General features: G+C 40.1%; 1 protein-coding gene across 1 annotated transcript in view; it reads right to left on the bottom strand.

The window, feature by feature from the left end:
- Nucleotides 1-17,006, bottom strand: part of EFL1 (elongation factor like GTPase 1) — a 1,877,823-nt gene that overhangs the window by 1,644,784 nt on the left and 216,033 nt on the right. The window contains exon 7 of the mRNA XM_044077803.1: nt 10,261-10,469. Coding sequence (XP_043933738.1) covers nt 10,261-10,469 — 209 coding nt within the window. The remainder of the gene's footprint in view (nt 1-10,260; nt 10,470-17,006) is intronic.

Genomic DNA, 17,006 nt, shown 5'->3' on the forward strand with positions numbered 1-17,006 from the left:
CTCGAGCTAAAGCAAGTGCCGAGTCGGAGCCGAGGATCGGCTCCGAACCCATCAAGCAAGAATGAAGGCGAGATTGACAACTTAACATTATCAGGTTTTCCCAACGTGCTCTGTCCTCTAATTTGATTACTTTTTGAAACATCTCTTCTCGAGTAGTCTTGTATTATTCAGCCAGCCTTTTCTTCATTTCAACCTCTGATTTTTGCAGTTTTATCACCTCATTTGAATATGTGTTTTAAAGTTTCTTCCATTTTTTTCCAGCCTTTTGTTATTTGAGTTGATATACTCCATCAGGGTTTCATTTATTTTAAGTAGGTCTGTGTGCAGTTGCATTATATTTTCCTCTAGGTTAATAGAAGTCATGTCTGGAGCTTGCACTGCTTTTTGCTGAACAACTGAAGTACTTTTCCCATTCAGTGTTTTTCCCTATATTTTGTAGCTGATTCACTCTCAGTTCCTTTGTATTTCTTTTTTTCTGGCATCCAGCAGTGCACGTACTAGCCAGTTACTGAAATTTAACCAAAAATATATGTCCACTGCCTTTCTTTGCTAAGTTTCTGTTTCACACTGGGAGATCCAGAATTAAGCTGTTACTTACTGTGCAGCCATCATGGAAGCCCCATGTATATGAGGATTTTAGGACTCAAGTGCACTACACCCCCTACAACTTTTTTTACATGAAACAAAAGGGAAATGTATACTGCCAAGCCACTGTTAAATACAATAACACGTCTAATAAAAAATTCTGCAAAAACATTTTTCTTTAAACAATATTCTCAAAATGATGCATACTACTTCTTATGATGTTAAGTCACTATGTATGCCATGGAATTACTCCCTGAATCTATAAACATTTTCAAGTATTAATCAATATACATAGGTGATATACTTTAGAGTACATAGGAAGAGGAATTGCTATCAAATAAATTACCATTGAAGAGAAAAATAAAACATAACCAACAAGGAAAAAAGATTATGTAAAGCATGGAAAGTTGAATAATGCACTGAACATGTTTGTTTTTTATTTTTTAGATGCACAAATGATAGGGGAGACGTTTTAAAGAACCGTATGACTGTACACGTTTATGAAAACTGGTACAAATATGGTATTATAGAGAAATACATAAATACTAACAGAAGTGCAACAGAAAAGAGGGAAAGAATACAGTTTGTAACTGTATAAAATATATGGGCACAGAGATGTGAAAAAGAGTGGGATTGTGAAAATGTACTAAAGAGAATACATAAATGGTTGTGGTAGAAAAGATGGAGACAAAGGAATGCATGTTAAACTATGAAACAATTGTAATTACTCTGTAAACAATACATGATGTGGTCACACTACAGAAAGTATGTGTACATAGTAAATGAAAAAGTGATACACTACAGAAAGTATGTGTATATAGTAAATGAAAAAGTGATACATAAATTAAATTATTCTACTCTCCCCTCTGACTTTTTTTAATCCCCGCCCACTGACCATCAAACATCCACCAATGGCACACTGGCCCCTTTATTCCCTGGCATAACAATCATCGTCAGATCTGCCACTGTGAGAATTTGCGAGGAGGGTTGTCACTTGTGCAGACATCAGGGGTTCTTGTGTTCTCACCTGCATCTTAACATATGAGGACATTTGGATTATGACCTTTACCACTCCCTGGTGGTGACATGTACACCTACATCATCTCAGAGGCTGCCAATGCTCCCACTGTATTTACCCATGTGTGCTCCCTCACATGTTGGGCAGCAGCTGCCATAACCAGTTTGTGCAGCCAGTGTATACTCTTCCCTAAATCTATCACTGCTTTCAGTGTTTGTGAGTCCTCTATCGCACAACACCAGGTATGTATATGAAACTCTACAGAAAATATATAAATATTGACAGAAGTGCAATAGAAAAAATGGACAGAATACAGTTTATAACTTTATGACATATGTGAAAATGTACCAGTAAAGAACTGCTATATAATAAGATGTGGGACTGTGAAATTGTATTAAAAGAATAAATAAATGGTTGTGGTGGAAAGGGCTGGATAAAGGAATACATTAAAGATTGCTATACATGTAAAATAGGAAAGAAATGTAATTGTTTTGGGTACAATATCTGATGGGTTAATAATACTAAATAGTATTATATATAGTAAAGGAAGAAAAAACACATAAAAAGCTTGTGTACTTTTTTGTTTTAAAATCCACCCCCACTCAACCATCTCAGCAGAGCAAGGGCCGGTTCATTCATGAGAATCATCCTCTGAGCCACCAGAACAACAGCCTGTCTGGGTTGCTGTCATTTGTTCAGACATAAGGAACTCTTATGCTCTTGACAGCATCCCTGCAAAAAGCATTTGTATTATGGCCCTAACCCCTCCCCGATGGTGACACACCCACCTGCATCACCATAGGGACCATCAATGCTCATACTACATACCTGCATGCATATGTGCACTCTCACATACAAGTGCTACCATCACTGGCTGGGGCAGTTACAGTGCATGCCCCTTCCTAACTGGCCCCTCGTTACAGCATTTGTGGGAACTGAAACTCATGACACCAGTACAGTAGGCATAGCCAGTGAGGATCTACCTTCATCCCCAACTGATAAACTACCCATCTTCCCTGCCAGCAGTGTCAGTCACCAAAACTGCTAAACAAACTCTCGTCACCTGGGTTGTAGTCAGGACTTTGTCCCTCTACACCAACCGCTGGCATTGAGCTTCTTTGCTCTTTTTATGACTGCTGTGCATCTTCTAAACCAGTCTGAGATGCCACTAGCTTAGACAGAGGGGGCCATCAGTTTAATGTTTCATCTGTAGGACGACATATGCGGGAGTGCTCCATTCCACTTATACTGCACTACAGTGTCAGTACTGGAAAATTAATCCATGCACCTGATGTCAGAACAGAACTTGCACCCTCGTGATTGTCCAGCATCAAAGGAAATTAGTGTGCTACCTGTTGAACCATTGACACATGCATACATGTGTGGATTAGCTTCACAGATGGGTGTGCCCTTTAATTCTAAAGTATTCCACAAAAAAAAAAAAAAAAAAAAAAAAAAACATATATATATATATATATATATATATATATATATATATATAGATAGATAGACACACACACACACACACACACACACACACACACACACACACACACACACACACACACACACAATCAACTTTCATTCAGGAACTTTAATAAAATAATTCTACTATGCAAAGAAAATATACAATAGCATTAACACTTATGAAAATAAAAATATTCTTTCTATCCTAAATTTCAAGCAACTTAAACCATATAAATTGCACTTCCCACCTTTAAGCACTGCCTAAATGCCGCTGTCATGCACCTCAACACACCTAGTGCTCTAGCATTCTCTGATTCATCTCCAATTTTATGTCAAAGAGTTATGAAAAAAATCCTAGATGAGGCTCAACAACTAACAGTTAAGATAGGAGGAGATAAGATATAACTGGCGATGTATAACAGATCTACAGGAAGGTCTCCAGGAATAAATGGAATTCTGGTGGAAATTTGGAAGCTAGAAGGGAAAAAAGTGATAAAGATCTGGAAGATGTTTAATAGTATTTTAAAAGGAGGGGAGGCACCAACATCCTGGGAAAAAAAGCTGTAGTGGTTGTAATACCTGAAGACCCATTGCTCCAGCTTCATATAAGCCCATTTCAATTTTAAATCGTGACTGTAAAGTGTTTACATCTATAATGGCTAAAAGAATTACAAAGGTGATGCCAAAATTAATAGATATGGATCATTGTGGTTTTATGGAGGGGAGGCCAACATTTAACAACATTAATAGAACAATGATGATCCAGAGGAAAGCAGAATGTGAGAAAATACCACTGTTGTGGGTGGTTCTTGACACAGAGCAAGTATTCAACAAAGTAAGCTGGGATGTTATGGGCACAGTAATGGAAGCATTAGCATTCACTGATACAATAATAAGGTTAATCAGAAGGATATATGCGGAATCGGAGGAAAAAGTCAAAGTGAGAGGGTTCCTCTCTGATAAGCTCTGTCTGAATAGAGGAACAAGGCAGGGTGTTCTCTTTCCACTTTGTTATTTGCGTTATATTTAGAACCACTGGCAAAGAAAATAAAGGACTCAGAAATTCAAGGATATAACTGTTATGGTGTTCAGGAAAAGCTGGCTTTATTTTCAGATATTATTTTGTATTTGATGGAACCAGAAAAGGCTATTTCAGTGCTGTTGAATATTCTGAGACAGTTCTGTTTTTTTTTTGAAATATACAATTAATGAAGATAAAATAAAGGCTAAATCTATAAACTATGTACCCATTCACTGATTGGGCCTGCAATATCCATATATATGGGGACATTATCAAATGAAGTACTTAGGAGTATTGGATAAAAGGATTCACTTATAGCATGTACAGATATGTGGGAAGAAACTAAAAGATAATACAAAAACTGAGAAATTGTAAGCTCTTGCCTATGGATATGGCCAGCAAAATACAAGCAGTAAACATTTTAGTTTCTTTAGCTTTATACACTGGTCAGGTACATTTTTTTATTAAATAGAGGAGAAATTGTGGGTAGTAATTAATAAAGAGTTGAAAGATTTTATTTTTGAGGGGAAGTGGGCAAGAGTCAAGTAGGATAAAATTAAGATAAAATTTACCTAAACAGCAGAGGCCTCCAAAGCAGACACCCAAACAACTGCTACCTCAAGACACCCCACAAGCAACACATAAACCACAAAAGCAGTGTGCAAAGCAGTCACAGCCCTTAAGGCCAAATACAACACCAAACATACTTGTCATAGGTGACTCCATAGTCAGACACACTGACGTCCCACTCACCAGGCTGAACAAGGAGAGGGTCACAGTAAGCTGCCTATCGGGCGCTAGAATCCGCCACATAACACAAGCACTCGGGTCACTCCACGGCAAGTACAAATATGACAGTCATTGTCCATGCTGGTGTGAACGACCCGAGACGTACCTCCCTGGACTACATGAAAAGAGACATAGAGGAGCTCTCTGATTATGTAGCCCAGGCAGGTATGACCCTAACCCTGAGCAGTATCCTTCCTTCACCAAGAATGATGCCACAATATAGAGACAAGATGATCAGCTTTAACAATTGGCTTAATGTCTGGTGTCATTCAAAGGGGATCCAGTGTCTGTCTGCCTGGGATGACATGCTTGACAAGCCACGCTGCTTCGCAAGGGACGGCTTGCACCGGTCACCCCTGGGATTCCGGATATTGGCTAAGGCTCTTGCCACCCCCATAGTGCCTTTTTTAGGCAAGGCTCAAATTCTAAACCTACCACCCTAGAAAACAAAAATGGGAAGAAACTGAGGGTAATGCTGCTCAATGCCAGAAGTCTAAATCTCAAAATGCACGCACTCGAGGCCTTTCTCAGTATGGAGAACATCGATGTCTGTGCTGTAAATGAAACCTGGTTCAAGGCTCCTGAGAGCACCCCGGCACTATTAGGTTTTACCTCATATCATGCGTTCTGGCCCCAAAACCCGGACCACACCACAAAAGGAGGGGGTGTATCCATATTCATAAAGGATACCCACACCTCCAGGTTGGTGGCAACGCATAAGCTTCGAAACCATCCAGGTGCAACTAACCATAGGCAAAACTGCTCTACAAATTGTAGCATGATACAGGCCACCCTCTCAAACTCAGGAACCCCACACAGCCTTCCTGAAGACACTGGAGGGTATAAATGCATCTCCAAACCCATCATATTGGGTGACTTCAACTACCCGAATATAGACTGGGAACATTACTCAAGCCCTAACTTTCTAGCCCAACGGTTCCTGGAGTTCATAAATTCAAATGCCATGGAACAGCTAGTCACTGTTCTCACGAGAGGAGAAAATATACTAGATCTCATTATCACAAACATGGGGACAAAATGCTCCACACCAGAAGTATATCCCTCATTGGTGAGATCTGATCATAAACTAATCTCACTGGAAATCCACATCCCGCCACCAGCCCAAACAAAAAAGACCACAGTGAAGAACTTCTCTAAAGCAAACTTCACACTACTCAAGACTGGTGTGGTATCCTTCAAGGCCCCTGAGCCAGTGGAAACCACAACCCAAGCTGCGGAAGCCCTTACAAATGCCTTCTATGAACACCTCCAGGACTGCATGGATCAGGCAATCCCAAATAAAACCAAGACTCTTTCCACAAAGGGCAAACGTCCTGTCTGGTGGAACCCAGCCATTAACAAACTTCACAATAAGAGGAGAAAGCTATTACATGATAGAAAAAAATCCATATAAGGGAAGTCACCCCTGATCATTATTAGTAAAAAAATACGAGCACTCATAAAATCAACTAAGGCCAATTTTGAGAGAAAAATTGCCATGGATTCAAAGGACAATCATAAGGCCTTTTTCAGCTATGTTAGGAACCTGGGTGGAAACTCCCAGATATGCTCAGAATTAGTCCAAAATGATACAAAAATCACTGAACCCACAGACATTGCCAACATACTGGCAGACAGGTTCAGTGCAAACTTCACCCCCCTCTCCCCCCCTAAAGGAGAGATAACTATCCCAGTGGAGTGTAGCCTCCCAGACATCTCAAATGCGCAGGTGAAAGCTGCTCTCTCTAAAGCTAAAAACACAGCATCAATGGGACCGGATGGTGTCCCCGGCTGTGTGCTACACGAGCTAAATGAGGAATTAAACCCGCACATAAGGCAGCTGTTTAATCTCAGCCTTACCACAGGATACGTGCCCACTCCACAAAGGCGGTGCCTCTATGGACCCTGGTAATTACCGCCCCACAAGCTTAACAAGTCTAGTCTGCAAAGCTATGGAGAGGATCATAATGGAGCTCATAAACAAAGATATAGGGGACTTGCAGACATTGGACCTGACCCAGTTTGGCTTCGTCAAGGGAAGATCATGCCTTTTGAACTTGGTCGACTTCTTCGAAACAGTCACCAAGGTCATTGATGAGGGAAAGGCAGTCCCATACAGCCTACCTTGACCTTGCAAAGGCTTTCGACACAATACCCCATTCGGGTATCATAGAAAAACTTACCAACTTAAATGTAAACCCATATGTCACAAGATGGGTTGCAAACTGGCTTAAGGACAGAACCCACAGGGTTAGAGTTGCTGGCGCTATGTCAGACTCCAAGCCGGTCACAAGTGGTGTCCCACAGGGCTCGGTCCTTGGCCCCCTATTGTTCGGCATCTACTTCTCAGAAGTACAGGCCAACATGGGAGGACTTTGGCTGACAAAGTTTGCAGACGACTGCAAACTGGGCGCCATAGTGGAAAGTGCATCGGACACGGATATCCTTCAGAAGGGACTCACGGAAACAGATGGCTGGTGCCAGAGCCATGGCCTGAAGTTAAACACCAAGAAATGTATAGTCATATCCTTCGGGAAAAACAAGGTAACCCCAAGCTACCATATAGGTGGCAATCCACTAAGCACAGAAGAGGTTATCAGGGACCTGGGGACCCAGGTTGACAGTGGCCTTTCTTTTGACACTCACGTTGCTAAAGTGGTTAGAAAGACCTTCTACATTGCCCACCTGATCATGAAGGGATTCACATCCAGATCTAGTGAGGTCATTGTTCCCTGTACTCTTCACTTATCAGACCAATGATCGAGTACAATGCCCCATTCGGGATGTATCTCGCCCGACATCTGCAGCAATTGGAGAGACCCCAAAAGTTCCTCACCAAAAGGATAAAGGGACTCCAAAATCTGTCATATGCTGCCAGATTGAAGAAACTCCAGCTCTATTCAGTCGCATACCGTCTGCTCAGAGGTGACATGTGCCTGACATACAAGGCCATGTCCAACCCAGAATTAATGGACATGCTCCACCTCAAAAAATCCAAATCCACCAAAACCACTAGAGCAAGCGACTTAAACCTTAGCACGGATATAAATAGGATGTGCTGGAGGGATAGATTTATCACTCAGAGACTCCCTATGCTGTGGAATAGAGTCCCGGTCCATGTGAGGCAGAGCACCTCGCTGGCTCTGTTCAAGAGAAATCTTGACCTGTGGATGGGAGATCGTATGTTTACCCCAGGCATCATCTCTGTGTCACTGCTTGATAGAGGCACAACAAACTAATGGGCACAGTATTTTTTCATATAAGGGGTGGCGTAAGCCACAAAAATTTGGGCTAGGCTTATAAATGCCTTAGGGCAGATAGCCTAGTATAAACCTATGAACCTATAAGCTGACCCTCCCAATAGAACAAGGAGGTTTAGGATTACATGATTTGAAGGGATATTTTACATCTGCACAGTCAAGGCTCTCATACACAACACAAGCTGAAAGCTAAAATTCAAAGTAGAAATAGATGATGATGACACAGGGGGGCAATTCAAGAAATAAGGAAAGGCTGATTTTGGATGCAGAACCTTAAGGGGAATAACAGTCATACAGGACATAATATTCATAAAGGAGCAAAAAGTACACTAAGCGATAAACCATCACAAGAATGGAGAAAGGAGATTCTATTGACAGTGATAACTGTAATTAAGGGTACGGAGAACAGAAAAGTAGGGGTTAGAATTTATTGGAAGAAGATGGCAAAGGAACCAGGATATTGGGAACAAATAATCAATCAGAGAAGGAAAGGTAACAGAATGTCAAGAGGCCAAGAAGCCACCTGGATTGCAGGTAAGTGATTGCATTCCCTATCAGGGACCGATATCAGAGTATAGATAGAGAATGGGATAGGGGAATCCTAAATGAAAGACCTGCAATTGGTGAGTTTATAGCCGAAGAAGATTTAGCATTTTTGCCTGGAAGAGTCTGCACAGATGCTTTTATATCCCAAGCAGCCTTCAAATAATTTTTCCTCAGGTAGATGGCATACATTGGAGGTGTGACGGGGAAGTGAGAGGCAACTGCCAACACATTTTCTTAGTGTAATGAGTTGGCAGACTTTAAAAATTCCCCTGCAGGGTGCTCCATCAGGAATACTGGGCAAGCAAGCGAGTGTAACAAAAGAAATTTTTTGAGCTGGAATACAGACAGGATCTGAATTGCCTAGACATAGTAAGGCCTTGTAAGTTTAATTCTGGTGCTGCCAAAAAGGCAATTATAAACAAATGGAAATCAAAATATAAACAAACTACACATGAAGTAGTGAATATTGCAACAGAGATAAAAGAACAGGAAGTACATCCGCGAGATAAAAGAACAGGAAATGGGATCTTTAGAAATGGCTATGGGTAAATTACAAAGAAAAAATGGAAATTATGGGAACAATACATGGAGAAAAATGTTTTGGAACAGGAATAAAGTTTAAGAGAAGGCAGAAATTGAATAATTTATGTAATATCGCTTAGATTATAGGTAGTATAATAATATATACATCATAGAATATTTGTAAATGTAAACTTCTTAATATGGTTTGATCACTTTTATATAAATGTAAACTTACTTATGTCACAAGTGAGCATTCAATAAAGGTATTTAAAAATATATAAAAAATCCTGGTGGCTTAGTGTGCACAATTCCCTCTATTTCTAAAATTCTTACAACTACATTTCTAAAGAGTGTGGTGTAATACCTAGAGCTGTTTCTAGAACATCAACATCAATAGGCCCAGAGAGGGAAAAAAAAGGCAACACCTAGTACCACCTTTCCTATAACTCTATAGCTAGCAAACAGCTCTGATCTGAATAAGGAACTGCACAAGATGTACAAGTAATCATTCACAGCATGGTGGCTGACAAAGAAAATGAGAGGAGGATTATGCCAGTCACAAGATGGATTTCAGAACTTAAGTAAGGTGAGGTTTAGTGCTGGTGACAGCAGCTTATTTTGTTTAAAAAAAAATAAAAAAAAAAAAAAAAAAAAAAAAACAACAGACTAATTGCACCTATAAAGTATATGACAGCATAAAATGTTGAGGGACATATAGATACACGTATGGCAACACAGTCCGTTAAGAATTTATTGCCCTTCTTCATTATATAATTAATAACCAGGTAGGTTGCATGGTCTCAAAACTCTAGAGCATGGATCAGTGTAGTTGGTGGGGGATGTGGAAAAACTATACTTGCTGGAAGATGCCTGGCATGAGTGTTTAGTTCCAAAATGACTGCAACAACAAAATTAGCTGTTTCTTTAACATAGAAAATGGTTCTCCTGAGTAAGAAAAAATACAGATACTTCACTCATTAATTCCAATACAAAGCAATGACAACAGAAATGAAAAATAACATGGGATACTAAAAGAACACACATTCATTTACCTAAAGCCCCATCCATCTATAGCACTTGCAAATACTACATTTCCCTGATCAGGTGAAAAGTAAAGTTGCGAGTCATCAGTTTCTTCCAGACCTACACTCCAGTCATACACCTGATCTCCATCAGCAGATGAAGACTGAGTTTCAGTTTCTTTCTCAGCCCGTTCTTCAAATACCTTAGATGTAAAAAGTGCCCCAGTGACAGCATTAATCTGTTAAAAAAAAATGAATACATAAGTTATTTAACAGTAAATAAAATACAAACCAATTACATATGAATAACAAGACTAAATAATATATTTTTACTGATGGGCAACATACACACGTGAATTTATAAAAATCCACTCCAAATGCTTTCTGCACACTTGCAAAGTTCAGTGTTTTAAACTGTAGACCAAATTTCTATGGCCATTACTATTACAGCAGGTCTATTAGTGACAACAGAATACAAATAGCATGTGGTTTAACTAGTTCACTAACCTACAATAAAAAGTAACCTGCATGTAAATCACTTTTACCAACCCTATTCCTGAGGAACAGGAATTACTGTCAGAAGATAAAGCAGGACAGACGCTAGGGTTTCTAACATCTGGGCTGTACAGCTGAAGTGGCGACATAATTCATGTTTAGATTTTTTTTTTCCAAAGCAGATTGCAGACTGAGATTTAACCAAAGATAATCACCCTTTTTTGGGACAAAAGTACTGAAAAATTATGCCTCCATCAAATCCCAAAAAGATATGATGAAGAATTATATACTCCCTTTCCCAAATATGCATCTTAGGAAATAAGGAAGTTTAGGATGGTTTAAGGAACTCTGCATCAATCTGAGAATCGGTAAAGTAAGAAATCCTCAACTGGAAAGTTAATACAGGTAAAAGAGACAGTTCCGCTGTGTAAAAAAACTGTGAGGGATATGTGATCCACATAAGGCAAAAGTAAAATGTCTGGGGCTTACACATATTGGAGGATCCATTTCTGGGCCAGCTGTCAGAGCTTTGTTCCCTCAACCCCCTAGATGAGAAGACTCCTCCTAGAGGGTTCATACATCCCATGGGTTCTCCCTTTGATGTGCCCTCCCAGATTCAAAACTACGCGAATATATTACATTAACCTCAAAGGTGATGGTATTAAGTTGGTGTATTGATTTAGAAGTGTCAAGACACAGTAAGCTTTATTATGCAGCAAAAAAACAATTAAATGAAAGTGACATTCAAGCCTTACACCGGATATAAATAAAGTACTGAATATTATAAAGGAAATAAAAGAAAAAGACAATGAGACCATTAAAAGTTGAAAAAGTATTTTTCACAGAAATAAATGGTACATTTGGAAACTAAATATATATATATATATATATATATATATATATATATATATATATATATATATATCTATGGGCCTACACATATGTCAATATATATATATATATATACATATACATATATATATATATATATATATATATATATATATATATATATATACATACACACATATATAAAGAATGCTCAAATGGATGACTAAAGTAAATAGATTGGTAGAAGTTATAAAGTAAATCTACATGTTCTAGTACACAAGAGTTAAGCATAGCCACATGATGGAAATTGGATGTTCACAATAGAAACTGTTACTGTAATAGTTCTTTTTTCATTGTTATTAATGTATATAACCTCATGTTGCAAATTAATAATTTTATGAACAAATAAAACTGCTTAAAAAGGTTAGCAATGCACAAGAATTCAGGCCCCCTAAAATATACTAAGAAGGGTAAGTGTGTCAGTGTGTGAGTTTGGGGGAAGTCATTTGCTGAACTGGTACCCGACAAAGTCCTTGGATGCCCAAGATTATAAGAGAGAGGACGAGGGACTGGAAATTATATTGCAACAGTATTTGTACCTCAACATTTAACTCTCTAGCATGGTACCTATACACCTTAACAATGTTCTTCATATGAATGACTGTTGCAGACATAATATTCCAAAAGCATGTAACATTCCAAAAGCTTGCTGAACTATTGGAGAGGAAGGCTATTTTCCTGGGGCAAGATGTACAAGGCTCTGAAAGATGGAAATTGCAAAATCTGCTCTTCCCATAGAAAATATACCTACTCTATGGTCCTTGGAAGAGAGGTAAACAAACATAGCAGTGGCTGCTTAAAGAACTGCCCACATATCAAACCATCAGCAGTTGCTGTGATCCAGACAGACTGAGGTCTAAATTGACCTTGAAAGATGTTTCCATGAATACAGTAAATGCAATGAGCTAGCCATTTAAAGATATTTTGTTTTGAATTCTCCTGCCTGTAACCATCAAAAGAAAAAGGTGTTGTGTCTTATTTACATCACTAATTCTATGCAGAGGACAACTCAAGTTTTCTGTGGACATCTAACACATGCAAAATTCTTTCTTCCTTACTTTGATGGTCAATAAAAACAAAATGAAAACTCCAGCAAAGCTAGAACTTCCACCGAGTGACCTCCCAAACCTCTTGTATCAGAGGCACATGGGATATAGGCAAATGTTCATTATGAACATCAGGTGTTTCAGCTAATTGGCGATTCTGAATGCCCATGACTTGTTTCGTTGTTAGTGGGGTTTGGCTTTATTGGCCTGAAATTTTCCATTAAATGACAAAACATGTTATGGGCATTCAGAATCCTTGAATGCAAACACTTCCTCACATGGGAACAGGATCTGGTTCCATCAACTCTCTGGGACAGCATCTGATGAAGTCTGGTAGAAAGAAGAGAGTCTGATGTGGAGGATCAGGCATGATCCCCTGGATAGGAGGAATTTACTCCTACTGCCACCTGTAACCTTTACAAATAACTTTCAGAAGCCACTTGTCTAAAACTACCTGTTGCGAAAGAGTAAAATGAAGATTCAAAGTTTCTGGAAGAAAAAAAGGGGCCAGGGTGGTAGGGGGTCATACGAACTCTTGAACAGTCATTCAGACTTGGACTGTGATTGGTTTTAGAAGGACTGAAACTTCATGGAAACCCCTTGTCATTTCTTATTAAATGTCTGTTTACCTGTATGCTGAGACGGTTTATTCTGCTTTTCGCAGAGATTGGATGAGGAGACAGAATATCCTTGGGCAATATGGAAAAGGAGGGCTGAAAAATCTTTGAGATTCCCTGGATCAGCTTGTCCCTTTCATCACATATTTTGATCATGCAGCAGAAGTTCCAAACACCAAATCTCTCTCCAAGGGAGAATTTAAAATCTCATCTTTATCACCATCTCAGAGTTTCGGAGAATGCAGCCAAGCAAGTCTCCTCAAAAACAGTACCATTGACCATAACCCTCGAAGAAGCATCAACACAGTCATACACATACAATGACTAGTGACTTGTGCAATAGAAGAAACTTATTTAAAGCAGATTTTTCCTTACAAGAAAGAACTGTATATAAAACATTCCTTATACTTTCACAATTTATCAGAACAAACTAACATATAAACCCAACAATTCAAAATTCTGAAAATTAAAGTTGTAGAAGTACACATTTCCCACATACCTATCAATCATTTTCCCATCTTTTTCAGAAAGAGTTAGGATTGGAATTAACCAAGTGCATAGCAGTGGGATCAACTAAAGCTAAAGCTGCTGGGTCAGGTTTCGGAATAATGTATTAAAATATAAAAGACCTTGGAACTTTGCATACCCTGTCCGCCTTCTTAGAGGCAGCAGACTGACTATCAGGAAAAGTGCAGGCAGTAACATACATTATCCTGTAAAGCAGACAGAACAGGTGGAGTGGGTGTAGGTTCTAGAAAATCGTTCTGTAGCAACTCTAGTATCATCTGAGGAACTGAAAAACCTCAGTGTTCTCCCACTGAAAATAGTGGCACATTCTAGCAATAATCTCAGAGAAAAAGAAACTCTCACAGAAATCCGAGGGGGAAAAAATGTATTAGTTCCTGCATGTAGCTGTTCAGATTCAGAATACTGAGCCTCTTCAGAAAAACAGGAATACCTCTTTCTTTTACCAGAAACTAATTTACAAGAAAGATCTGTGACATTAACAGAACCTGCTGGAGGGACAGATTTGTCTCCCAGAGGTTCCCAGACCTTTGGAACAGACTCCCATTTCATGTCAGAGTACCTCATCGGCCCTCTTCAAACACAATCTGCACAATTGGATGGGTAACCGTAAATTCTCCCTGGGGGTTCCACCTGTGTCCTTCTTGGACAGGGGCAATAGGTGCTGATAGTGGAAATAAGGGTAGAACTTGGCTAGGCTTGTAAGGGCCCTAGGGCCATTAGCCAAGTAACCTCCTATGATCTGAATACGCTAAATTAAGCCCTGAGCCAGACCCAGTAAATTACTCCCATCCAAAGAAAATTGAGGAGGAGTAGAGACAACAAATGACCACAACAGTCACTCACCTGCGGCCGAAGCAAAACGCAAGCCTTCTGTGTTGGCAAAGGCCGGTTGCTTAATTTTTTTTTTTTTTTTTTTGTGGTTGGAAGATGAACTGACCATGGGTCAAAAACGATGCCGCTTTCCCATGGAAGACCAGCAGTAATTGCTAGTAAACACTACCAGTCCACAAACATTACTTTTTGAAAGAAACACACAGTAAAAAGTACTTTAAAACTTTATGCCAGCTCCACAAAGGTAACAAAAACACAATTGCTCCACAGAAAAAAATGTTTTCAATTACTTTACATCATTTTTAAACTGACAGAAAAAACGAGTTCTCCATTTAAAAGTTTCAGTCTAGAGACATTCTGTTAAAACACAACACTCCTAGATTTTAAAATAACTTTCCTGAAGACAAACGTAATAAAACATCAACACAATTAAAAAAAAAATGGAAGTTCTTTTCCACCAAAGGGAACTTATCTGTCCAGCAAAGGAAAGCACAAGCCAGCCCTCAATCTTCAAAAGCCTCAGAGGAACATATTCTTCAGTGGTTTCATCTCCAAACTTGTCTCTTAGTCATCTCAGCTTGAGCTGTCTGGCAGTTCAGGTGCATAGAAGGTGCCTTGAAGCTTTGGAAGCTAGCCAGCTGTTATATCCTTGGCAGAATATAATCCTATAACCCATATAGCGAAGGCTACTGCAGCAATGATCAATATAGGTTCATAGGTTGGTACTGAGCTATCTGCTCGAAGGCATAGATTAGCCCAGCCACGTTGTGCGGTATTCACCGCCCCTTTAGTAGTTCCCTAGACACCCTTGTACTAGCAGCTAATACCCTTGGCCCCTATCTTATCTAGTAGTGCTGTTGGTGTGATCCCCGGTGGAAACTTTCCGTTACCCATCCACTCATCAAGGTTCCTCTTGAAGAGTGATAGTGAGGGGGGCTCTGTCTTATGTAGATCAGGACCCTGTTCCATAGTAAGGGAAGTCTCTGCAAAGGGAATCTATCCCTCCAGCATGTTCTATTCATTGTTGTGGTGAGGTTTATATCCCTAGAGCTTGTATAGATTTGGTTTTGTAAGATGGAGCATGTTCAACAATTCTGGGTTGGACATGGCTCTGTACGTTAGACAGAGATCGCCTCTGAGAAAGCGGTATGCAACAGAGAACAGTCTTATCTTTTTCAATCATGCTGCATAGGGCAACTGTTTGAGGCCAGTAATTCTCTTGGTTAGGCACCTCTGTGGTCTCTCCAGCTGCTGGAGATGTCTAGCCAGGTACATTCCAATTGGTGCATTGTACTCAATAATGAGTCTGATGAGGAAAGAGTAGAGGGGCACCATTAACATCCTTAGATCTTGATGCGAACCCTTTCATGATCAGATGGGTCACATAGAAGGATTTTCTAACCACTTTGGCAACATGGTTATCAAAGGAAAGCTGGCTGCCTACTTGGGTCCCTAGATCCCTTATTTCTTCTTCAGATTTCAGGGGATTACCTCCTATGTTGTAGTTTGCAGAGACTCTGTTTTTTCCAAAGGGGATTGCTACACATTTTTTTGCATTTAGCTTGAGACCATGGCTTTGACACTATGCATCAGTCTCATTTAGGCCCTTCTGGAGGATCTCCATGTCAGCCGGAGACCCTATTATAGCACCCAGTTTGCAGTCATCCACAAACTTAAGTGACCCACAGCCCTTCCGTGCTTGCCTGTACTTCTGAGAAGTATATGCCAAACAGGAGGGGCCCCAGGACAGAGCCCTGAGGCACACCACTTATTACTGGTCTGGATTCGGACATAGATCCCGCTACTCTTACTTTATGCTTTATGGGATCTGTCGGAGAGCCAGTTTGTGATCCATCTTGTGACATAAGGGTTTATGCCCAGGCTGGTGAGCTTATCAATAATACCCGAATGGGGAATGGTGTCAAATGCTTTAGCAAGGTCAAGGTAAGCCGTGTGTACCTCCTTTCCCTTATCTATAGCCTGAGTAACTGTCTCAAAGAAATCCACCAGGTTCAGGAGGCATGATCTGCCCTTGACGAAGCCGAACCGTGTGGGGTCCAGCGAATGGAGGTTCCCAATCTCTCCATTTATGAGGTCCATAATGATTCGCTCCATAGCCTTACAGATCAGATTGGTCATGCTTATTGGTCGGTAGTTCCCAGGGTCAGTTGTGGCCCACCCTTGTGTAGTGGGACCACCGTTGCCATGCGCCATTCTCTGGGCACATATCCTGTGGAGAGGCTGAGACTGAACAGGGTATTAAGATGCGGGGTTAATTCCTTTTGGAGCTCACATATGACACAGCCTGGGACACCATGTGGTCCCATGGAGGCAGTGCTCTTAGCTTTAGATAGAGCCTTGTTAACCA

Source organism: Protopterus annectens, chromosome 7.part0 (genome assembly GCF_019279795.1).
Source record: "Protopterus annectens isolate FY-2018-M chromosome 7.part0, PAN1.0, whole genome shotgun sequence".
NCBI lineage: Eukaryota > Metazoa > Chordata > Ceratodontiformes > Protopteridae > Protopterus > Protopterus annectens.